The following is a 26,010-nucleotide window of genomic DNA, read 5'->3' as shown; positions in this document are numbered from 1 at the left end:
ATTTTCGTACAAACGAATCCTCGCTGTAAGGAGCGGGTTCGGCGGGTCTCGTTACGGTAGCTGGCTCCCGCCGTCCGTCCCCATAGCCGAAGGTTCCCAGTGAGGAGGCGCGTTCTTTCAAGAAGGAACGTAGATTTATTTACATGGTTAAGAGATTGGAGTGAAAAGAGAGAGCAGAGAAATGACGTCAAAAGTCTTCGGCTTTTATAGCCCCGAGACCGTCACTGCAGAAGCACGGGCAAACCGGTGTCAGCGTCTCCCGCCAATCCGGTGACCTGTCGTCTTGGCGTCCGGCCTCCCGAAAGGAGGCAAAGAGTCACACAATACACTCGCCACGCCCCGAAGACTCGTAGGTGAGAAGGTCGGCGAGGAGTTTCAGTCCAAAGGGGAAAGGGCCGATGACCTCCGCTTCCACTGCCAGTAATACTTAATCCCAGCCGAGCCGATTGCGGTCCTCTGCGACAGCAAGGCGGCACTGCAGACGCTGGCCAACCATCGCCGCGCCGGGCTCACTGGAAACCTCCTGGCAACCAAGTTCCGGGCCCTCGCGGCATCCGGGGCATCCGTCTCCTTCCACTGGCTGCCCTCTCACGTCGGCATAGCTGGCAACGAGGAGGCGGACAGACTGGCCAAGGCAGCACACCAGCCAGGCATCCCCATCACCCAGGCCGTGGCGGCCAGGGACTACTCGCAGGCCCGCCTCAAGAAGCTCCTCGTCACAGTCCACCCGGACCGGAGGGTGGCCAACGGGCAGGGACCAAAGCCTCTCCCAGAGACGGGCCTCACCAGGAGGGAACGAGCCTCCCTGCTGCGACTGCGGACCGGCTGTGTGTGGACCGCGGCCCGCCGCTACCTGAAGGGTCGCTGCGCCTCCCCGGCCTGCAGCCGCTGCGGCGACCCCGAGACCCTCGAGCACCTCCTTTGTACCTGCCCCGGATTGGCAAAGGAACGCTCGACAGTCACCACAGCCTACCGGAGGCAGGGCCTTCCTGCCACTACCCTGGAGCACCTCCTCTTCCCATCCCGTCCCCATCTACCAGCGCTCCGGAGCCTGGCGGATTTCATCGAGGAGACGGGAATCGCGGCCTACCACTGAGACCGGGGCCCTTGCCGCTCTTGTCCTTGCTGCCGGCCTGCTGCTCTTCGTACTGATGACCTCTGTGCCTCTACACCTCTAACCTTCTCTCTCCTATCCACTGTCATCCCTTCTCCCTTTCCCGCAGGCGCTGCGCCGTGCTCCCGACCGGGCTGCAGAAATTAGGCGCCTTTTCTTCTACAAACCACACCTACCTAATACTTGGAAGAAGCGTTGAATGATGGCTGCCTCGGGTGAAGGCCCCACCTGGGTTGATGGGAGCGTCTTCAACGGCGCAGTCCCACGCTGACCAAAACGCACGATAAAGCAGGTGTGTCGAATTCCGGAAAACACGCAGACCGCTCCCTCCGGCACGGGTTAATTTTCCTTGCTGCGGTAGGGTAGAAGGCAGATGTGGCTGGGTGAGAAACTCTCCCGCGGTGCTATCTCACGCAGAGAACAAGCCAAAAAGGGGTCTCCGAATTCCGACGCCCTTTTTCTGGGAAATCCGTCCACGGCGACCTGCTCGTTCGCTCGGCATAGGCTCCTCCAGGAAGAATTGGCGTTCCTGCCTCCGTCTAAGCGCCGATACGGAGGGGAAGGCAGCATTCTGGCAGACAGCTGTACGCTCAATGGCGTCTGCCTCGATGAATTTTCAGGCCAAACGTAACAGCTCCTCCGCCGCCCGGAAAATCTCGGCTGGCCAGCGCTCACAACCGCTGGGCACGAAGAGAAAGGCTGGTGACGAGGACGACGTCCTGTCTTGGAACCGCAACTGCGAACTCGCAACAAACTCCCAAACCACCTCACAATGATCGACAGCAGCAAAGCGAACCACACAACACAATGCCACGCCGCGATCAAGCGCCTTGGACTCGCTAAAAACTCTCCAGGCTTCTCAAGACATACAAATAAATGAAAAACCCGCTACTCTAAAATTTTGGCAGAATTTCGTGCCGCCAAAGCTACAACACTCATGGATGAGGAGATGCCTACAAGATGGATCATTTGGTCGTCCAAGCAAAACAACATCAAAAGCAGATATAATCTGGCTCTAGATCCCTGAAACAACCAATTTTAAAACAAGTCTGCTCCTACCATCCGCACTGCTATGTAGCGTTACCTTCTCATATCTAACTACACGAAAAACAACCAACAACACAGCTTTCACATGAAGGCTGCCTAAAATCTACACAAGATATCTGTGCGTATTCTCTACGCTCACTCAAAACAAACTCAAAACGTAGCCGCTATTACCTACTTGAGACACAACCTGACGTACTCGCAAACTCTTTCACAACAGATTCAGCTGCGTCATACAACTGTCTGAAATGTGTCCCTATCCTTAATGTTCGGTAAAGCGTAACGCTCAGCTTACGTGATTACACGACCTGTAAGCCATCAATGAATGTAAACAGAACAGAGGGGATAAATATCGCGTACTAATATGCTCGTGTGGTCAATGCTACTCGTCCCTGAGAGCCGCTCTGATAAAGAACGCACTGCGCTCTGCTGTGCTCTTTAGCTCTACACTGCTCGTATTCATAGAGCGCTGAAGCATTAAACCACCCCATTAGCCATACGCCACATCCCTAGAAACTCAACTTCTCTAAACACGCGACAGAACCTAAATGTTCACGAAAAACAACACGCAAAGAAAATAACTCTTAATGCCGTACACCTCGGGAACACCTGACGTAATCTGCGTTAGATTCGTGCTGAACCTCCGGACCAACATGCTTGTCAATCCTGACAGTGGTCCACTAAAATAGCCACATTCAGCGCCAAACCTGAGCATTTCAAAAACCGCTTTGGTTTCACTATAAAACCTTCCTCAAAATTGCTCAATGGCTCCCTTAAAATGGGTGACGGTATACTATACTTCGCGCTATACATAAAAAACAAACAAGTGAAATTCGCTTCCGCTCGACAAACGCTACCACTGTTTCACAATTAGCGGTCGTACCAATATTCACTCATGACTGCCGTGACTCATCTTACGCAGTCAGCTCACTTCCGTGCGGGTCACAGCTTCCGCACAAGTTACTATAATATTGCGCCCAAACTATTTCGCACAATGCTTATAGGCTCAATAAAAGAAACACATACACCGCTTAAAAATACCCAAAAGTAAGAAACTGCTTAGCTAAACTAGTCGCGGAGATAACAAAAGAACACTACATCAAACTAGAATAGCCTTACAAAAAAAAAAATTCTTTCAACAAACTGTTACATTCTCCGACAAGCTCACAGCTTTCTTCCCCTTTTTAGTCGTACTCGTGGCGGTCGCGGTCTTGGCGGCATTTCAGATCGCCAGAGACTACAATGAGCGCACGCCATTAGCTCTACTTCTCCGTCACGCGTCATTCGGGAATTCAGACTGCTTCCTTCACAAAGGCGAAGGGGATGCCAGAGACGCGGGGGAAAGAGTGGCAATCCTCTCCTTTTGTTTGCTCTCGCTCGGCGATCTGCTCCTCCTGCCTTGCGTCTAGGAACACCTTGACATGGTTGTCCCCGCAAACTTGTACCTGTCGAAGGCACCCTCCGTCGTGGAGATGCGCATTGTTCTCCCCTGCTTCCCCCTTTTCGCCGCTTGCACCTTACTGCGCGCCCCGAAGGACGTTTCCCTGAACTGCCCGATGACCTGTCCTTTTTCTTTCTGCGCTGCGGCGATCGCTTGCACCCAACTGTACGCCTCAAAGGACGTTTTCTCAAACTACCCGCTCGCCTGTCCTGTGTTTCGCTCTGCCGTGTGCCACCTGTCTCAACACTTCGCGGCGCCGCACGAGTCCGCTTTTTTCTTTTTCGGCGACGTTTGCGAACCTTTCCCCGATTACGGTGGACTTCACTCAGGAATGCGACATCGGCATCTTCACAACTCATGGATGCTTGTGCGCCACTTTCTCTCTTGCTTAAGTCATTCGACTTCTCCGCTCCGTTGCACTGTCGGGCCAATTGATCTGTGCTCTCATTTGCAACAACTACAGCTGGGCCCTTCTCGACAGTATGGCTCTCTACCCTCTCACACTCTGGGGTATTTCCTCCGCTATCAAAAGGAACTTTTTTAGAGAGGCTCTCTGTGATAGTGCTGTCTTTCTGGAGCGTCGCGTCACTGCTACGTTTAGGACTAGCGTTGTCCTCTTCTCCCTCGACTTCCGGAAGGCCATTCACGTGTTGGGGTGCGAGGGAAGTCTCCAACTCCTCGATGACCCTATTAGGGCGGTTGGAACCAGCCTCGGTCCCACACGGAATGCCTTTCGGAATCCTTTCAGACTCGATACCAGCCGCGGTCTCGTCTTCTATTTGCTCGGCCTTCGCACAATCAGAGAAACGCGTACATTTATCAGGCGCAATTTCACTATCCGCGACCTGTCTCTCGGGTTTCTCCGCAGAAGGCTCCGTGCGCATGTCGCACTCGTAGAGACGCGTACCTTTCATTTGTGGTACCTCACAAAAAGCGGCTATCTCAGTGGCTTTGAAGTGCACCGCACTCGCCACTTCTTCGCACCTTTCGTGCGCAACCTCTGCGGACGTCTGACTTCGCCGCATTACCTCAACTTTACGCTCCAACCTTTCAATCTCTTCGTCTAAGGCTCGCTCGCGTTCATCTCTTTCTTTCTTTTCTCTTTCTTTCTCTTGTTTTTCTCTCTCCTCTCTTCTCTTTTCTCGCTCTTCAAACCTTTTGAAAGCTATTAACGCGCCGTTAATGTCCTCCTCACTGGATTCCCTAATAATCAGCTTCCACATATTAGTCCTTGCCATTTTTTTCTCTACTTTGATGCCGAGATGTTCGCACACAAACAAAAGTTCATCTTTCAGCATCGTCCTCAAATCCATGGCTGCCGCTTTACTTTGGTCCTGCTCACACATAATTAGGTGATCCCTCAAACTCACTCGTTACGCATAACTAGGTGATCTACCTAACCCACAAAACACAATCCAGCTTCTACACTACTCAAGTGTAAACGCAAAATGAAGCCTGGAAAGTCATAGCAAAGACCAAGCACTCACCACAAACGCAGCACCATGTCGCAAGGTCCATCTCACCGCTGCCAACCAGTTGTAAGGAGTGGGGTACGGCGGGTCTCGTTACGGTAGCTGGCTCCCGCCGTCCGTCCCCATAGCCGAAGGTTCCCAGTGAGGAGGCGCGTTCTTTCAAGAAGGAACGTAGATTTATTTACATGGTTAAGAGATTGGAGTGAAAAGAGAGAGCAGAGAAATGACGTCAAAAGTCTTCGGCTTTTATAGCCCCGAGACCGTCACTGCAGAAGCACGGGCAAACCGGTGTCAGCGTCTCCCGCCAATCCGGTGACCTGTCGTCTTGGCGTCCGGCCTCCCGAAAGGAGGCAAAGAGTCACACAATACACTCGCCACGCCCCGAAGACTCGTAGGTGAGAAGGTCGGCGAGGAGTTTCAGTCCAAAGGGGAAAGGGCCGATGACCTCCGCTTCCACTGCCAGTAATACTTGGAAGAAGCGTTGAATGATGGCTGCCTCGGGTGAAGGCCCCACCTGGGTTGATGGGAGCGTCTTCAACGGCGCAGTCCCACGCTGACCAAAACGCACGATAAAGCAGGTGTGTCGAATTCCGGAAAACACGCAGACCGCAACCTCCGGCACGGGTTAAATTTCCCTGCTGCGGTAGGGTAGAAGGCAGATGTGGCTGGGTGAGAAACTCTCCCGCGGTGCTATCTCACGCAGAGAACAACAAGCCAAAAAGGGGTCTCCGAATTCCGACGTCCTTTTTCTGGGAAATCCGTCCACGGCGACCTGCTGTTACAAAGCAAATGCGAGGGTCCTGGGCCAGCTGTCTCCGAACGAGTTTTCCTGCTTCTTGGACTCCCCCCCCCCTCACTTCGAAGAACGGATTAGACACCTACACCTGCTGCCTTTTCCCTGAACTGAGCGCTTCGACGGGAAGCTGGCTGCTACACGCGGGACCCCTCCGTGGAACGCGTATTTGCATCGAGTGTGCTTTTGGCTAAGGCTGGTGCCTTTGTTCGTAAAGGGATTATCAGAACCCAGGTGACATTGTCCCCCCCCCCCCCCCCCTTCCGAACTGGTCGGACGTGAAGAGTGAAAGGGCAGTGGTCTCTGGAGTGCCATCCTGGGGGCGGTGACCTATGTGCCGAAGAGACGGACCCTCCAAAGGCCTGCACGTTTGTGATTGGACATTTGCCGCATAAGGAGCTATAGTTATGCAGCTTCAAAGGCATGCACGTTTGTGATTGGACATTTGCCGCATAAGGAGCTATAGTTATGCAGCTTCAAGGGCATGCACGTTTGTGATTGGACATTTGCCGCATAAGGAGTTTCCCTGTCTTTGTATTGAAGCGTGTTTAAGGAGCAGCAGAGCGTCTGCTCGGCACGGATCGATCGGACTAGATGTCGTTCTGACGATCCTGTCCTCTATGATGTTGTAAATAAACCTCTGTTAAGTTTCCTCAACGCCAGTCTCTCTGCCTCGGCTTCCTGCTGTTCTGGACGTCCCTGGGCCTGCGGTACGTCTCCCGCCGCTCAGCTCCACGCTACCCCACGAGTCCGCGTCGGCCAACGTCGCCGCTCGTAACACTGCTCGTTCGCTCGGCATAGGCTCCTCCAGGAAGAATTGGCGTTCCTGCCTCCGTCTAAGCGCCGATACGGAGGGGAAGGCAGCATTCTGGCAGACAGCTGTACGCTCAATGGCGTCTGCCTCGATGAATTTTCAGGCCAAACGTAACATCGCGCAGCGTTTGCTCAACTGGAGGACTGGAGGGACTGAAGTGTGGCGAGAAAGTGTGGCGTGTTGCGAAAACACGGTAAAAAATGCGCACGTAATGATGAAAGTTGATGCGAAATTGAAGCGATTTTGCGCAACTGCCACAAAGGTAGGTTGCCTGCCAGAGCCCTTAGCACAAACGTTACTGCCAAACTCAATTACAGTGCGTATAAACTGGAAGATCTAGATTGTCAAACGCGTCGTGCGCGGCTTATGAGCTGACGCAAACATGTGACAGAAGAATAAAAAAATCACGCAGCCAGGAGCGACGACAGTTTCGCTCACTCGTTATAAACTCAAAGTTGGTGGCGTTCAAGTTAATAACCCTTAAAGATGTATTGAAGCGTGGCCTACGGAGCGTAGGCGAAGGTTTCTATTATATATTCACAGGTTTTACCTCTCCCACAAGCTCGCAAGTTGCGCTCGTTTACATCCATTAATAAGTGGCCCGGGTATCGTCCACAACAACTTTCGTATTCTATACATTCAACCCTTCCAAGCAGCCTACTGCTTTACCGTAAATAACTGCTACAAAGGCAGCAGGTATAGACTTCGAGACGATCATGTTTTTAAATGCCCCTGTCGAGCCTTTAGGCCCACGTACTTGTGATAACGCTGTCTATAGGGCGACAAGTGACAAGGATCGATTAACCTCGGTGCTGTTAAAGCTTGAGCGTACAAGCGACGCCGACAGCGGATGCAAAGCGCGTAGCAGATAACGGAGGAAATGAGATAAGGAGGAAGCTGACATTTGTGAGCGGAGAAGATTGATCGTGCACACTGTGGCGTTAACTTGGATCGCAAATTGTCCTTCCGCTGAGATAAGCAGAGAGACAAAAGGCCTTTTGAACGATGTACTGCATTGCGCTCGCGTGGCCAGAACTTCCGGCACGTTGACGCACAAAAGGATTTTATGTGTAGAAAGTGTAGACGAGGGAGTCCTATACTTGCAACGAGAACGAATTAAACGGTATCATATACATATAGTTTAAACAACAGGAAAAGAAACAGCACAAGACACACGCAATAGATAGCACCACTACACAGCTGTTCACAGAAAGAGTAAGAGACGAGGAATGTATCACGCGACATGCACAACTGATGTGCAAATTCGGATTGTTATTTTGGAGAGAATCGTAGACAGCCTACGCTGCTGCTTAGAAAGTAGCTTCAAGGCCGAGTCATCCGAGTAATTGAATACGTCTGGATTACGACTGACACTACGTGGGATCGTCAAGAAAAAGCTAAGGAAAGCACATAAACATTGTTATTCGTTAAACATCTTTCGCGTACGAACACATGAAAAACACAACGCAGCTTACATTTAGCGCGCAAGAAAGCGCGACTACGTTTTCCTTTGAGCAGACGGCTTTCCTATAGCCAGTTGCAAGCGTTCTGTTCGGCCACCATATTGTTCGAACAGCATGACGCCCTGCATCGTTTTCTTTCTTTTTTTTTTTGGCCTTCGATGTCATCCTCGCGAAGCTTTCGATTTTGTCTTATTCGTCAGAATTAAATTGAGACCGGCCGCTGTGCGCTTAGCTTTCGACTTAGTGATTTACGGTGAATATTGGAACCTCCCTATATAAAAAACACACGTGCACACAATGATATCATCTAGTCCGGCAGATGTTCCCGCGCTGCATACGTTCTTCGTACATAAAGTGAGTTTTTATGCAAAAAAAAAAGAGATATCTTTCAGATTGCCGACATTCCGCACGTCGATTAGACGTGCTATACATTTCCAGAGACTATTTACCCAGGAGCATCAAAACGTCCCGTGGAGGACCTCCAGTGTTCTTAAGCGGTAGAAATCGGATTGAAATGACGGGATGTTTAAGTCTTTGCAAAGCGTTCGTCCACCAATCTCTTCAAGAAAGGAAGAAAGCAAGGAACAGATAAAAAAGAAGAAGAAAAAGAAAGAAAAAGTGCCTCTATAGTTTATCTATAAAAAAAGTGACATTTGGTGTCGTCACGTGGACACTGCCGACAGTTGGCAGTAACAAAAAGCAGCCCTTCGGATGAACCAGAATTTCACAAGGAGCGTTTTATGCTTCACTAAAGTTCAATTTATGCTTCACTAAAGTCCATGGACGTTCTTTTGCCGGATGGCTTGCAATAATAATGTCTGGGGTTTTATGTACCAAAACCACGGTATGATTATGAGGCGCACCGTAGTGGAGGGCTTCGCAGATTTTGACCACCTGGTGTTTTTAAACCTCTACTGACATTGCACAGTACACGGACCTCCAGCACTTTGATCCATGGAAATGCGATCGCCGTGGCGGGGATCGAGCCAGCGACTTTCGGGCCAACAGCCGAGCACCGTAACCACTGTGCCACCGAAACGGACTGCCGGATGGCTTGCATCAGGCGCCTTATTCAAATCGCCACTGATGAGAATATGTAGTTAGGTGTGTCTGCAGAATATCTTTGCTTTCTAGAGGTGAACACATCGTGCTTACTTTTTGTTTATTACTCACATGAAATTGCATAGCGCACATCTCACATACAGCACGAAACAACAAATGATTTATCGCGCGCAGTGCAGCGCTAGTTACGTGCTTCGCGATACGGGTGAAACTGCACCATTTTTCTCTGTAGTTGGCTGGCATTTTTCATAGCGATTTCAGCTATGTAATGACCGTGTCATTAATAACGCTGATTACTGCATGGTAACAGACCCTGCGTCGCGCCGCGTTCGGACCCCTCATTCTACGTCATTTATTATCGCGCTCCGACTCGGACCATTGTTGCTTGTGCGTTTGCTGCTGACGATCGCTCTCGCAACTAAATTACGGAGGATAAATGAAGAAAGAAGAAGAGAAGAAAAGCTGCGCGAACAGTGGCGAGAATATCCCAACGCTTAATATACGGACAAGGCAGTCGAAGTGTATACAGCGTCTGTGTTCTGTATATCCGCGAGTTTTGACGCGAGACCTACAATTTAATGGAATGTAACTAGAGAACATGTCAGCTGTTGCGCGACACTTTTGGTGTAGGGCTGCTATACGCTAGTCTGAGACGTGGGACACTTGCACGAAAGTTTTATCTTTCGCGAGCGTTGGAGCATCGTCCCAAGGCCGACGAGAAAGCCAATATTGACTGCGAATCATAAACAGTTGGGTGCAGTGTTTCGTGCCTTTGCAGAAGCAGAAAACACTGCAACCGATTGCTCATATACTTGTACTGCAGAAACCATAGAGCAAAAAAAAAAAAAGATGAACAAAACGCGAGTCCTGTCTTTATCTCATCTTCAGTTCGTGTCTAATTTTTTTGCACTATGGTTTCTGCAGAACAATGAAACACCAACACTCCCAAACTTTCCTTCTAAAGTGCTCATATTTCCCGAGGTGGTGGTCGGTGTATACAAGGTTGGCGGTACACAGATGCCCATTAAAGGTACTACGTCGTACTTCACCTCCGTTAATTCTTTCCTTTTTACAGTTGTTTGTGTTCGCCTTTTGTTTTGCTCTTGTACTGATTGTGTTTTTATATAGACACCTCAGCTACCGTCCCGTTTCCTTTCAACAAAAGAAATTGAATCTCGCGCGCAGCCCGGGATTGGTTTGCAGTACTCTGGATACAATCGACAGCAGGCGTATACAACAGAAAAACTAGTTTTCATCGAGCAGCGCGCGGAAGCATTCGTTCAACGGCGACAAAAAAACCGCGGTGTCCACCATCGTGAAATCCCTATAGTCGCCCCTCTGTCTATTCCTCGGCTTTAATAAACCAGATCGCCTGGAACGACAGACAGTGTGCAGCGCTGCCTGTCAGTGTCGTTGGAGATATTCCATGAGTATACCGTAATAAAGAAAATGGTCGGGAACACTCTAGACCGCTGCGCGCGCAGCGTCGGGAAACGGCGATTAGTTAGAAAAAAAAGGCAGCTATTCAGAGGAAGATGTAAGCTTGAAGAGATGAGAATTCATGAACACGGGTGTCGCTAGAGCCGACGTTTCGAGAAGCGGACTTGTCTTGTCAATTACGGTGGACTTCTCTCTCTCCCTCTCTCTCTCTCTATTTCGAAGGAGAGAGAGTTCGCGTGTCAAACGTTGCCAGGTGGGCTTCCCGAGGCCACCAGTCCGGATTCACAGAGCGTCATCTCGATCTGGTGCGACACAGCCGCAGAACTGTTGCGTATAGCATGTCTGTAGACTACAGCACTGTGTCGTAGTTTCATTGTCACTTATTATGTTGCCCTTGTTGTTTGTACGTATTATTTGGGAATAAGCGGCCCTATTTATTGCTTTACTTCTACTTCTTTTTTTCATATTTATTAAGCATTTCCAGACGCTATTACTTACACCATCTATTTATAATAGATTATATATTGCATCAGTGATAAACACCACAGACGCTCACACCGGCTTCTAGGAACTGTTTTCTTATAACCACAGCACATGGTGCTTGCGTCCCGCGACGGGTTTAAAATATTTTAAAAAGTGGTTGCAACACAGAGCTTTAATAAGATATTGATACCACATGCGCAAGCGCAACGGCGGTGGTCGGTGCTTTTAGGTGTCTAGTTTGCCGCAAAAACACCGAGTATCTTTAAGGCTGCCGGCCATGTTGCACTGACTTGGGAGATTTCATTGCAATACAATTGATTGAAATACGAGACCAGATTGCTGTACGCGTTGCCTACTTGTAATGCTATGCGGAAACTGCCACCAGCGTTTTTACAATACGCGCGGAAAAAAAACCTTTGGGTTCAAAATCGACATATCACCAACTATAGCCCATGCTGCCGTTCTATCTTTGGGTTCAAGAGGCTTACAGGCTCAAAATTTCGTAAGACTGCTTACTGACGTAGCCGCTGAGCCTAGCGCCTTGAACCAGAATTCCAAGGAGGTTACACAGGACAAGAAAGATTCCCTCTATGAAAATATAAAAGAGAAAAATTTTGCGTGGGTGAAGAGGACAGCGTGAGGTTCTCATCGCCTTGACTGAATAGCAACGAACCTTCTGGTGGGTATTGCATACTCGCCAGACACAAAAGTGATGATGGCAAGCAATGTAAGCAACACTGGCATTTTAAGTGCACGTATAGGGGGAATATGTGCTGACGAGCGCTGTCTTGCGGGACCAGACACCGCACGAGGAGCGGACTTCTGTGATATATATATATATATATATATATATATATATATATATATATATATATTTTTTTTTTCACATAAGTTCGAAGTATAGTAGAAAGAACAGCAAGACAAACAGCAGCGTTTTCCCTGTGCTTTCTACCATCACGCTGTGTTGCACCCGTATGCCAAAGCCAAGGTGCCGAATGGGCATCTTTCACTGTGTCCGGTAGGGTACAGCCTACCTACAGCGGGAGCCGAAGGAAATGATGACGAAACTAACGGCCCATCCCGAATAAGCCCTGCAGTCTGTCGCCACGGATAACGTGACCAGCAGAAAAGTTTATGCGAGTGCGTTCAAAAAACAAAGCAAGCAAAGAAAGAAAGAAGAAAGAAAAGAAGAAGAAAGAAAGAAAGAAAGAAAGAAAGAAAGAAAGAAAGAAAGAAAGAAAGAAAGAAAGAAAGAAAGAAAGAAAGAAAGAAAGAAAGAAAGAAAGAAAGAAAGAAAGAAAGAAAGAAAGAAAGAAAAACCGACGCAGCGCGTTTGTTGCAAGGAAATGGAACCCGAACAGGCGCACGCGTACCCTTTCCAGCTTCCTGCATTCTTCCGCCCTCTGCCCAGTCAAACAAGGAAAAAAAAAAAGCTGAGAAATAAGAACCGCTTGTATTCTCCACAGGTTCGTCCCACACATGATATACTACACTTCATACTTGCGGCCTCCATCGCTGCGTAGATCTTTACATTTCTTTTCCTTTACGTGATCGGTGAGGCGCTGGACACCGAAGAACCAGCTGCGCCCGACGCCCTTCGCGGTGGCTGGGTCGCTGACAACTTCACGCTGCTCCCCGCCAGCCGCAGGAAACGACGCGTGAATGCCGCCGTTCGCTTCGATGCGAGAGGAACGGTGAAATTCAAAACGGGAACTTGTTCCTCGACACGCCCACAAAATTTGACGGTGCGGTGCCGTCATGATAAATGTCCAGAATGGCTTGGTGGGCTGGCGAGTAGATGTACAAGATAAAATCTCACAGGATACGCCCAATATAAAAACTCAAGAAGCGTCGTGAGCTTGCAGTGTTGTCTTGTTTTTGAGACGTTGTAAAAAGTCAGTGATCGTAAAGGAAGTTTGCCCGCACGTGGTGGGCTCACGAAACGACGGCCGTTGAAGGCACTCATATACGTCAGGCGTCGCGATAACGCGCGGCCGCCTTGTTCGGATTTTGAGTTATGCTAAGTCCGTTGTCGGGGTCGTGTATAAACTAGGAATATTTAAATGTCACAATAAATTTACCTTGCTGAATTTGTACCGCGTTCGGCCGTTGTTGTTTAAGCTCTCGACCATACATTAATACTTTTTAAGACTTATACAGAACAGTTCTCCAAAAAAGGCTGTCTCGTTTTTTATAATTATAACTCCTAATTCACTTACACAGACTTAATTTCTTTCTTTTGGTGTAAATATCCCTGAGGTGAGACAATGTGGTTTCTAATTCTATTTTCTAAGCCGTTGTGCTTGTTTTATCACTACGTTATCATGAAACCCAGCTAAATTGCATCATTTTATAAAATGAGGCACGAATTCTCTTTCGTCCTTATGTACTTTCTTTGCTTGTTCGCGTTTATTCCTCGCATCCATCAAGCAACGTTGCTTGCACACACGTTTACTTGTGTAATGTACAAATATTTTCTTCTCATAGATGTTCCTGTCGCCCTGCCGTTGACTGCATGCCTGTAAGCGTACAGCTGTCGAGTGACAAACTTTTAACAGCGAAGCTGTTTATCAAATCGTTTCTTGTATCTCGCATCACGAAACTATCATCAACATAAACGGGTGTGTGCCACAGAAATTGAGTAAATACCACTACTCAGCAGTGGTCCACTAAAAATGAAGAAGGCAACCGTTTGCCCATCAAATGGCTGAGAAGCGACGGCAGCGAGCAGAAGACCCCGAGTAGGTACGACGAGAGAATACTAGGGAACGGGAAAGGCAACGGCGGCTGCGAGAAGACTCCGAAGCGATGGAAGGCCCACGCCAACGACGACGTGCCCGTAGATCTATGAGAGGTGCAAAGCCTTGGTTTCAGCGCGAGGTTCTTTCTCTGAAGTTTGGACATCCGTGTCGTGTCTGTGACTGTCTGTTGTGTAACTCGAACCTCTCTGCGCTGAGAATGAACCTAGAAACGGCCTAGCATACCCTAGTTAAAGCCTAGCTACGACCTAGACACAACCTAGAAACAACCTGCATCACCTATAGCTAAGGCCTAGAAACAGCCTAGAAGCAACCAAATTAGTCTTTAAATATCGTCCAGTTTCGCTGTTTGAAGCCTTGCGCGGCTTAGTGCAAGCTCCGCCCCTTTTTTAACAGCAGAGTTGGCCGAGGTTTGCCATGTGTCGTAGATAGAAAGTTATCATCATCATGAATCAGTACGCGTTCAGTTACCGCCCAAGCATTCTAACAGATGGTTAACAACAGAAGCTGAAACGTAATGGGATTTGCTAAATTTCTGTGGCACATAAGCGCCATAGGAATTTTGCTGTAGAGCTGTTATGGTCAAGGTTTGTCGTGCGTCGCAGATAGAAAATTATCATCATCATGAACTGGCTCAATGACCGCCCAAGCCATTACAGATGGTTAACGATAGAAGCTGAAACGTGGCCACCAGCTCTGCTGTGACCCGGCCTCGCTCGACTTAGTGCAAGCTTCGCAAGTTATTTTTTTGCAGTGCTTCATCAAATTCTCAAGCACGAAGTGCCGGCAATAAATTGAAATCGAAATTGAAGTCTGCTATGCCACCGCAATCATTGGGCTCCAATAGTCTCCAAGAAAGTAAGAGAGAAACAACAAGCGCTTTCCAATGCAGCGAAATTCTATTTCGTCCAGAAGCATCGCCTTTTATTAGAGTTCGCTGTACATTAAAATGCCATTTGACTTTCGCTCGTTTGCGCGTCCATTCCCAACTGAGAAAAGGTTGAACAGTCGATACCACGGCTTAACTCCCGCAATGTGCGAGTGAAGATCAGAAGAGTTAGAAGAAGCACGAGCGAAGAGAAAGGAAGAAAGCGGGAAGGGTTCTCGCATCGCGCCCAATTCCGACGTCGAATGACGGTGCATGTAGTTCGCGAAGATTGGCACGGCTGAGCAGAACTTGCTAGCTGACAGCGAGGCCCCAGGCAGTATATATGCCATTACTCGTTAAAACGAAGAAGTTCCGAATTTCCAAGAGAAATAAGGGTCGCGCGCTCGGGCTTAATTTGGGGAAAGTACGATAATCGTTAAAGTACAAATGATCGTCCTTACCTCTTTAGTTGCACAGCGTTTTGCGACCTCTCCGTCTCTCTTTTGTCGGGAAATAAAAGCAGTCGACTTTCCCCAGTCTTATTCGTTTAATTGTTTCCATCATTGAACCCACGGTAGACGGTCGTCTCTTACTTAAAATAGTATGTTTCTAGGTCTCTGTGTCGGCGTTCGTACGCTTCGGCTGAACTTTCTCTAGGAGGGCGACTTTTCCCATTGAAGTGTCGGTGTCAGCTTACTTTGTCAAGAAGGTCTTAGACGGGGATGTCATTCAGTTGAATCATCAGCGATTATTAAGCGATTATTCTCATCTATATTAATGAAATTTCTTTTTGCGTCGACCCATCCATTCAAATAAGGCTTTTCGCCGATGACTGCGTCGTGTATACGACGGTAAGTCAAACTGAGGACCAGGTTAAACTTAATCACTCGCTACAAAAAATTCAGGCATGGTGTTCTCAATGGGGAATGACACTAAACGCAAAAAAAGACTGTAGCCATAAGCTTTACAAATAAGAAAAAGCCTCTTAACTTTCCATATAGATTAGCAAATTCGTAAATCGCCAAAAGTAATGAGGTAAAATACTTGGGAGTTATATTAACATCCAACCTAAGTGGGGAACCGCATATAGCGGCTATTTGCTCGAAAGCGCAAAGAAAGCTGTCGTTTCTCAAGAGAAAACTACGGAACGTTCCACCTGAGGTTAAGCTAACTGCGTATAAGACACTGATTAGGCCCGCACTAGAGTATGCCGGCATCATTTGGAGTCCACATCACAAATTTTTCATAAACAAAATTGAGCGAGTCCAAAATGTAGCAGTCCGATTTGTGTTTTCAAGTTATTCCAGGCATACCAGTGTTACCGCTCTGCGTAAAAAAAGCCGAACTGTGTTGTCTTGACCAACGTAGAATAATTTGCAAACTGAAATTTTCGTATAATTTGTATCATGAGCATCGTAAAATATCCAGAACAGAACACCTCCTTGAACCCCACAGACACTCCTCAGGAACTAGCCACAACAAGACAATACGGCTGCCTAAAAGTCACAACAACATTCATCAAAGCTCTGTTTTTCCATCATCAATAGGAAGGAAGGGAATACGAAAGGGAGAAGGCAGGGAGGTTAACCAGACAGCAGTCCGGTTGGCTACCCTACGCCGGGGTAAAGGGAAGGGGAGCGGAAAGATGGGAGAGACAGAGAAAGGGGGGGAGCGAAAAAAAAGGAAATGATCAATAAATTCACTGACACGTATGTGGCAGTGGTACCGTAAAAATAGTCACAAGCGCTCGCAAGCGTTCACACAGGCCCGTAGTCTTTAAAAAACACAAAAATGCTTTAACTGCCTTGTGGGCTGACGAGCGATGGGGACGGTGCTCCAGAAGCATCTGCACGGAGAGCGGCCGGTCGTCCAATCGTCGCATCGCATCAGAAAGAGTTCGTCTTTCAGAGGCAAATCGAGGGCAGCGGCAGAGCAGATGGTCGATGTCTTCCTCAGTGCTGCAGACCTCGCATGCCGCACTGTTGGTGATTACAATTAATGTTGTGTATGCCTTCGTGAAGGCAACTCCCAACCAAAGCCGACAGAGAAGTGAAGCTTCACGTCGACGAAGTCCGGATGGAGGTCGGAGTTCCAGCGTAGGGTTTATTTGGTGGAGTCTCGTACGTCTTATACTTGGCATGTTCCACTCCGCCAAACAGAGACTAGGTGCCAGGTGACGAAGCTGCCTCGCAGCGTCTGTCCTGGAAAGAGGAATCGGAACGGTGGTCTCTTCTTGATGGGATGTGCGAGCAGCGTTGTCTGCGGAAACATTGCCGCTGATCTCGCAACGACCAGGTAGCCACTGAAAGTCAACCTCGTGGCCTTTTTCTTTGACGCGGTGATGAATCTTGAGAGTTTCGTAATGCGTACTGGAATAGTCTACCATCATATGCGGTGAACTGTGAAAGGGTATAATCTTTTGCTCGGGAAATCGGCGATATCTTTTCTTCTAATTAGTATGTTACATTTTTGAATTGTGCTCGCATGTTATCTAAGAAGTGTATCTTTGAAACTGTTGTCCAGCATTGAAATATTATCTGGAATGTATTCGTCACTTTCGACACAATCGTAACCATTTTATGTACTACCACTCCTGCTTGGACCGAGAAGGTCTGCAGTATACCGAAATAAATAAATAAATAAAAATAAACAATAATTAAATCAGTAATGGTATAAGTTGTCTATAGCGACACTGGTCTCGTCTCCAAGAGTCAACGAGACATTCAGAGTTTGATCCTGACTGAACGCTAATCAGGATCAATAATTGACCTGAGATCGAGAAGCCCTGAAAACGACACGGCGGAGCCGGTGCTTAGGCATACGGTTCCATATGACTGTATTTAGGTCGCCTAGCAGCGCTCATGTGCTGCGCTGCTTTTTCCTATTGATTTCTCAAGGACAGCGCGCATACGTAATGAGTCTCCTTCTTTTCACTGCGATTTAGAATACTTACGCTCGTTTTGTTTTGTTTTGTTTTTTACTTTTTCTACTGTCGTTCAGCTTGGTGTACATTTGCTCTCTGGGAAGATAGACGTTGTGGACGCTTGCTTTCTTCCTAGAGAATGTATTCATTGCTTAGTTGCGTGGTAGGAGTGCTTGTTTGAACTAAACTAAACTAAACTAAACTAAACTAAACTAGACTAAGCTAGTTCTCTTAGGAGAGTTCGACCGGTAGAGGTAATTCTTCAGTCTTTCGATTTGGCTCGTTAGCCTCTACCTAATCTTTTCAAGCATTATTCACTCCTACTTTGAGTATTTTTTTTTATGTTGACATGGCGGATGACTGTCTCTTGAATTTTGAGTACTTCGGGTGCTTTGAACTTTGAACGTGCACCTTTGTTCGTAAAGAGCGGAGGTGTACATATGGCCGCAGAGTACGTGCGCGTAATAAAAATATAACGCAGTAGCAACAGCACAATACACACAGAAAACTTCAACGAAAAACAGATGCCGGTGCTCTAATTAGCTATTTAGAAAAACGAGAACCAAATGAGGCGATAAATGAACGTCGTCCGCCTTTTGTCAACGCACTCGATTCGTTAACGTCGTTGAAAGGAGATCACATGAGAAGAAATGTGCCTCCACAATGCGGAGAATGCACGCATCGTCTTTCCTAATTCTCTCCTGTCCTTCTTTTCTTCAAATCATTTTTAGGCTGGTGGCTCCCATTGTCTAGTTCATGAAGTGAAGACATGAACCGGGACAATCATGCACGCTATGTTCATTCTATGAACGTGCTCCTGCGACGTAACACGACTAAAAGTCAAGAGCGATCCTTCGGGATAAAATTATGCATGCGCACAAATTGCCCTACTTCAGCTAGCTAACAAGACGAGCTAGCGAGCGATTCTAAGTACAGATGAAAGAAATAAAGCAACAGAGACGTTGCTGCCGTCAAAGCAGCGAACTTTTAAGGGGAAGTGCACGTCTACTTTTGTTGATAGGAAGCCCCGAAAGTCACCTCAACAAAACACAGCGCGTTAACATTGTTATCAGAACTCTGTGTGCGCTGCTCATTTTTCTGTAACGATATCCTCTGACTATAACTTACGTGTTTGAAGTCAGTGGATTACTTAAGGAATTCCCAGAGCACCTGCGCGCAATAAACGACAAATCGCATAAGTGTATGCATGCTGTAGAGAGGGGTTATGTATGCGCCAGTACAAACGAACCCGATGCTCAAAAAAGTGCGACTTAAAAGAAGCAATGGGCGTGCCTTCGAAGAAAAGCTCGCACTGAACGTTCGAATGAAGTCCGACGTGACCGCAAAGGGAAAAACATGTTATGCTATTATTATCTGCAGGTTAGCGGCAGTCAAAGTAGAGCGTTCAACAAATCGATAACATAGACAAGCACCCGTGAGGATTACACGTGCACTGTTTGAGAAAAGAGATTAAGATCACTCGCTACTACTTGGAACTCAGGTGTTTCTTTAGGATACTAATCTCTTAATTAATCAGCCTGTCGCTCTACCGTGTGCTAACACAGTTTTATGAAATTAAGCGCGAAAACTGTGTTGTGCAAAGGGGTAGTTCGATTCGAGATGGCAGTGGAGAAAAGAGTTTCGCGCTTCTTTTGCGTCATTTCGCGAAAGTGAACCGGAGGGAGTTGCCCCACGTTGGCACAGTGGAAATAGAGTAGAGTATAACTGAAATCGCAGCAGGAGATTAAAGTAGGGCGGCGCTGTCATTAACTTTCTAGCAGCTGGACTCATCAGAATAGTTAAAACAAAAAGACATACGTACAACTCTAAACATTCTCTTTCATCTGGGTATTGCTGTGGCAATTTTCACAGGTGCTGTGAGCCATTCGCAGAATCATATCATGTTGACCAGTATCTACGCCATATATAAGGCGAAGCAGTGGTCGAGGTAGCTATCCATTCTTTGGATATGTAAGCATCATCGACCCTACATATCTGCTCACTTATCTAAGTTTAAGTAATGATGAAGAACTCAGAAGTTGTGGGAATAACGTAGCAGGGAAAAAAATGAAGTAGCGACGCAACCCTTGTGGAGTCACTAACGTAGGAAAACTTACATAACGTTTTTCTTCCGTCAAAGATATGATGCAGTAGGTATACCACTCCAGCGTAAAGTGATCCCCCGAGAAAGCTTTTTGCCCGGAGGGATTAAAACGCTTTGAAGCTATGAGAGGATCCTCTTTGGTGCGCGCCGCCGTAACAAATTGATTCGTAATTCTTTTGACCGGAGGAGCTACGAGGTCCCTCTGCTCGAGCGAAAATTATTGCCCTTCGCTAAATATAGGGGCACCTTATACGCTGCGGTAATGATAATCAAGCTGTGGAGTGGCTTTGGTGTTCAGGAATGACGGTACGTAAATGCCTCTCAATCAGCCCCACACGGAGCGTCATTTACATTACGATAGCGCAAGTTATAATACGAGGTGTAACAATACTCTCCTGTCCCGACACAGCCTCTGGTTTCCTGGTCGTCGCGGCACCGTTCGTGAACAAGCGAGTGAAAGACAGTGAAAAGCAAAACGTTCGGGAGAGCTCTGACGATAATACTGCCCGATGTGGCACTGCTTATACAATTATCAAGAGCGCACGCTGCAAAGAAGCTCCACCATATTGGACGCCTGTATAATATGCCACATTCAATCTTTAAATCTATTGTCCCGATTCAACCGTCGCTTACGTAACATTCATACGCTGTTGCACATGGAGTTACCGCCGAATTTCTCGTTAACTGACGCAGCACTGCTGTGTTGGCTGTGGGTTCGAGCCTTAAGTAAATGCTACCACATTTGAATGGCTGACTCATCCGTGCAGACGTTCTGCGCAGATGTGGAAACACTGAACCATTTACTCAGTCGCTGTTTCCGCTTCGGCGAACAAAGCCGGACTTTCAAACGACCGCAAAAGCGTTGTCGGCAGCACTGATCGTGGTGCTATCTAATCGCAAGGAGGCCGACGAGTAAGTTCTTTGTGATTATCCTCGTTATAGCATACAGTAAATATCCATTATAATTCTGCAGCACATGTACAAGACAAACGGGAACAGAAGGCAAAGGAAGAGAAAAGCGCTTTTTCGCTACTCGATTTATTTTAGGATAGTAGGATATATCGGCAATTCCTTAAAGGGGTCATGAAACGAAAATTAAACTTCCCGGTTGCAATTTTCCCTGATTTAATACGGATTAGACATACCAATTCCGAAATATTTCGGCACAATATCCATTCTGTAATTAATGACACCCATTTGAAATCAGTGTTCTTTGGAGATCGCTAGCGACCATGCGCGACCGTCGGCCGCTAAAAGCGCTAAAATGTGACGTCAGTGATACGTCATGTTAAGAGAAGTTACAAAGAGAGCGTTCGCTTTATTTTGCTCTGAAGTAATATAATTATAGGATACTAAAAAAAGAAAAAGCAGCAGAGCTATTTTGGCGCTCTGAGTTCTAAGCTGTACAATCACAGTGAGTGATCTGCTCGGTTCCGCTTTCAAGTACATCCGGGCTCTTTCACGTGTGTATCCATGCCTTCCCGTCGGTTTGCTGGGCTCGGTCGGTGCAGTCAGTGCAGCGTCGCAAGTTGTGGTCTACTGTGTGTTCTCGGTGGCTTAGTCCTCGCTATGCCAACTGTGTGCGTCGTCAGACAGTGCCGCACAACTTATGAAAGTGCAAACAACGTTCGCTTTCACAAGCTGCCCAGCGAGCCACAGCGCAGAGCAGTGTGGCTTCGAGCTATCAACCGCGATGGCCCCGATGGTCTGGGCTCAGAGAGTGGTTTCGTGTGTTCCGACCACTTTCTGCCAGAAGACTACCAAACCAACCTCAATGTCCTTCGGAGTCTCGGTCTGGACACAAAAAACGCTCGCCTCAAGCGTGACGCCGTACCGACGCAGAACCTCTTGCTCGACGCACCACCGAAAAAGCTCAGGAGGTGTGAGGTCATGGTCGGGGCTTCCGCTAGCGCAGGTTTTTCCACGTGGTGTCGATACAGGTGCCTCCACGGCGCAGGCTTCTTCACCGTCGTCGCCGCTGCCGCTGTCTTGCTCTGACGATGGCCGGTCTCGCACCCGCATGGGTGCGTCGGCGTACGGCTCAAAGCCTAACAGCCGACTCCGCTCTAGCAGACGACGCTGCAGTTCGGGAAGGTCAGCCATCGCCCGCTGTGTGTCCATGATGTTATGGTTATGGTGGCTATTATGGTGTTGCCGGCACCACAATCTAAACAGTATGATGCTACGAACCACGGTCAACTAAAACTCAAAAACATCGCTGCGTCGCCATGTTTTGTCAACGACAGAGACTTTTCATTGGCTGTCTTAAAATGACGTCAGCTACACAGTTGACTGGAACGTGAGCGGGGAAACCGAAATTGCTCTTTTTTAGTAATTCAGCGAACCCACACATCAAACGAGTCGATGTATAGTACTAAATGGACGGCCAGGATTCTGAATACACACGTAGTTGAAAATTTTTGGAGGACGTTTCACGACCCCTTTAAGCTTTAGGCCTGACTAACTTTTCATGGTGATAGAAATGAAACAACTGAGTCACTTTTTAATATAATCTCCATTCACTTCGACACATCTTTCACACCTCTGAGCTAAGATCCGTCGGCCCAATAAAAAGCAGTTCAGGTTTTGTCTTCAACGAGTTAGCGGACTGCTTTTTTTTCACTCGTTCATAAACAGCAGATTTTCGCCTCGAATACATTTCTTCAGCTTTGAGAAAAGCTAGTAGTCACTGGGCACCAGGTGTGGGCTTTTGGGTGGGTGATCCATCTCCTCGAAGCCACAGTCCTTTGCTGCAGCCTCCGTAACACTCGCCGTGTGAACTGGAACGTTGTCGTGAAGCAGGTGGATGACGATGGAATATACCTCACCTCTTGTCGTTTATTGCGTAATGCAGTTCATGTAAACGTGCACGCCGAGTTGAAACTCGTATGGCGGTATGTGCCTGAGGCGGCCGTTTTGAAATCACTGTAAGCTTTAGACATCAAACCAGAAATTTATGAACTACGTTCCGGCAGAAGCTGCGTACCTTGATCGGCAGGGCATGGTCACGCGCGCCCTATCTTAATAGGGATCAGCAGACGGCTCGCACCTTTGAGTGTGCTATGTTCTCACAACTTAATTTGCGTTTAAGCGATAGACAGAACGAAGGTCACTTCGCTCGCTGCAGTGACCACGTTTCCTTACGCCAGCGTTTGGTTGAGTTACGCCACTTTGGATGCTAAAGGAGTCAGCTGCTAGCCTTACTTCGTGTAACATGCCAATTTGTTGCTGTCGCATTCATTGCTTCGCCCTTGCGGCGAAACTGACATTTCATGCTCACTCGTCACGCAAGTAGTCAGCATGCTTTCATACTCCCTGCATTTTGCCATCGACTCTTGCGTCCTTCAGCATATTTAGAAAACATGTTTAGTCAGATATTTAAATATAATTAGAGTCCGCTTACATATTTAGACAGATATTTAGATATAATTAGAGTCCGCATCACTCATGAGCTGTCACAGCATTTGAGCGAAGATGACAGCGTCCCAAACTTGATACCAGCGGTAATTTAAACAATTGCAAAACCGCATTTATTATAGCCGCTGACTTTTGCCAGCACAAAAAGAAGGTAATGAAAAAAGTAAGATAGAGTAGAAGGAAAATTAAAACTGTCGGCAAAGAGCACTATTTATACCCTGAAGCTCGAGAATTTAGGCAAGGTTGATGGAATTTTTCGAAGTGCAACGGAACTCTCACGACAATTTTCTCCGAGGCCGCATTTTCATTTCTTTGCAGACACTCTGCCTTTTTGCATGATTCTTGCTGTTACCCCTGTTCTCTGCTTTCATGTAATTGAAATATCAATCCTCCTGTGATGAAAAACAGCTCTTACGCGCAAAAAGGACAATCAACTAGCAGTATAGTTAACTTTTTTCTTAAAGGTTAAGGAATATAGCAAGTGTAAAATGTGGTGGGACAGCTTACTATAGTATGTCGCGCATTCGAAGATGTAGAATTGCTTTCAGAAGGTTGCTGAACACGGAAGTTGTTACGGAAGTTAATTCTTCATCGCCAATGCACAACTGCATATATAACTTCATGTGCCAATATTCACTGTACAGGTATATTGAACAGTTTGCGCAAAAAGGCTGCGCGCATATTGAGTCTCGTCGGTACGACTGTGTTCCATAAAATGTCACACTGATACTTGCACGTAGAACCAAAGCAAATGTAATGCCCGTTGTACTGCCTATATGAAACCGAATAGAGCAGCAGTTCAGGGAAAGATGGGGGCTTGAAGAGATGAGAAACTCTTGAGCTCCAGCAACACCTCGTGTTCAAGAATTTCTCAGGCGTTTGTTTTGCGTTCATTACAGAAGAACAGCCACGTGTCATGTTAATTTGCAACGGCACGGTGTCTATAGTGGCTATAATAGGCTATAGCGGGATGTAGCATTACAAAGGTCTGCCGCCCTTTGCTAGCAGTTGGGTCGGGCCCCGTATGGCCATTAAGAGCCGACACAAGCGAAATACTAGCCGAGATAGGCGCAATAATATACATAAAGATAGTCTTTCTCCTCACACAAGGTCATGCAAGCGGAGTCTGCAGAATGCAATAAATACGAAATTGATGCCACAAATTCTCTGTGTCCATTGGCTTTGGTCGGCAGTTCAATTGGTGGATCTTTCTTTTGGTGCTACCGTACTGCCTTTTAGCCAAAGGAACGGTTGATATGTCGTTTGTGATTTCCTACGCGAGACAAAGCGAATTGAATGTTAAGGTGATCTAATCTCAGTCTCCTTTTCAACCATACTGGTTTATTATTATTATTATTATTATTATTTCTGTTTTTCCTAGATTTTATCAATGAGTTTATCTTGTAAACTACCTATTTCTAAACATATTTAGAGTATAAATAAATATAATATAAAGAATAAATATGTATAATAAATATAAACAATATAAAACAATTTAATTTCTAAAACAAGTGCCGTCCGTTTCATGGCCGGTGCCCTGCGGTGGGTTGCTCCACGTCACTACAGAACAACCCACCAACTAACCAATGGCTTCACAACTTCGTGTTCTTTCCATCTGGCGCAGATGCCACGGTGACCATCCTGATGCTGCTCAACAGCCTCAACAGCTGCGTCAACCCGTGGATCTACCTGTTCTTCAACCGCAACCTGGTGCAAGCACTGAGGCAACAAGTGTGCTGTTGCTGCCACCAGGACAAGACAGTCGACGGATCGCACCCGCGAGGCGCGGGCGGCCTTCTCCCCGAGATGACGACACAAGGCACCGACATCAACACCAGCCGCCAGAGCTCGCCCGTCTGCTCGGTGCCGCGCAAGACCCTCGACAGCATCGACATGGGCGTCCGGAGACCCTCCTAGTGGCACGCCAACGGCGACACCGCCGCACGCAACAGCCGCGTTGCGCGCACGCGCTTCTCGTTGCCGGCTTGCGAAATTCAAATGTTGGATCTGCAAGAGAGCGCTGAGAGCGAGCGCGAGAGTTGAGCTTACTGCGCCGATTCTTCAGTTGCTCTGCCAGGACAAGCGACTCGGAGAGTCCGTGCTCCTCTAGGCCAGTGGATTGTGTGCTCAGCATGTAGAGCGAACATTCCGGCTATCGAGGCCAAAGTGACACCATTTGAAGTGACGTACTTTGGTGCTGTTAGCGAGACGTCGAGAATTTCTGGACTCTGGCACTAGCTAGCGTCCACGCTGAAACTTACAGGAGTGCTACTTAGCACTCCTTTTCTGACAACCCCTGACTCCTTTATGAGAGACGTTTTATTTAATCGCTTCTGTGTAATCATGTTCCCCTATACCCATGTGCCCAAATGATATACTGCGGTATTTCTGATTGTATACTGCGGTATTTCATGACAAGAAGAAAAAAGAAAAAGCTCTGTTGATAAAAAGGAATCGAAGCTCTTGGGGATCAACTGAGGCCAGGGTTAAGCTGAAATTGAATATTCGCACGTCCAATAGCAAACTTAGAATAAAAGATGTTGGGTGCGAACATAGCATTGCGCCCTGGGAGTTCCACAATACCACGAGATTAGATATATAACTGAAAAATAGCTGCGCCAGCCTTCTAGAACAAAAGATTGTGACTTCTGGTTGAAGGAGCGCATCCTATGTTGCACCTGCGAGTACGACTCGCGCGAGGTGATGTGCCAACATCGTAACACCGCGCAAACAACTTAAACGCTCGAAGCAACGAAACGTACAGGGGTGGTCAAAAGGTTTCAGGCCACTATCCTATGTATTCCTATGTCCGC

General features: G+C 47.5%; 1 protein-coding gene across 1 annotated transcript in view; it reads left to right on the top strand.

The window, feature by feature from the left end:
* LOC119386252 (oxytocin receptor) overlaps positions 1-25,543 on the top strand; it is a 41,396-nt gene extending 15,853 nt beyond the window's left edge. The window contains exon 2 of the mRNA XM_037653581.2: positions 24,822-25,543. Within this exon, the coding sequence (XP_037509509.1) occupies positions 24,822-25,114 (293 nt within the window). The 3' untranslated portion in view covers positions 25,115-25,543. The remainder of the gene's footprint in view (positions 1-24,821) is intronic.
* Positions 25,544-26,010: the final 467 nt, after the last annotated feature.

Source organism: Rhipicephalus sanguineus, chromosome 3 (genome assembly GCF_013339695.2).
Source record: "Rhipicephalus sanguineus isolate Rsan-2018 chromosome 3, BIME_Rsan_1.4, whole genome shotgun sequence".
Taxonomy (NCBI): Eukaryota; Metazoa; Arthropoda; class Arachnida; order Ixodida; family Ixodidae; genus Rhipicephalus; species Rhipicephalus sanguineus.
The sequence above is the reverse complement of the archived record's forward strand: the minus strand, read 5'-3'. Positions and strand labels throughout refer to the sequence as shown.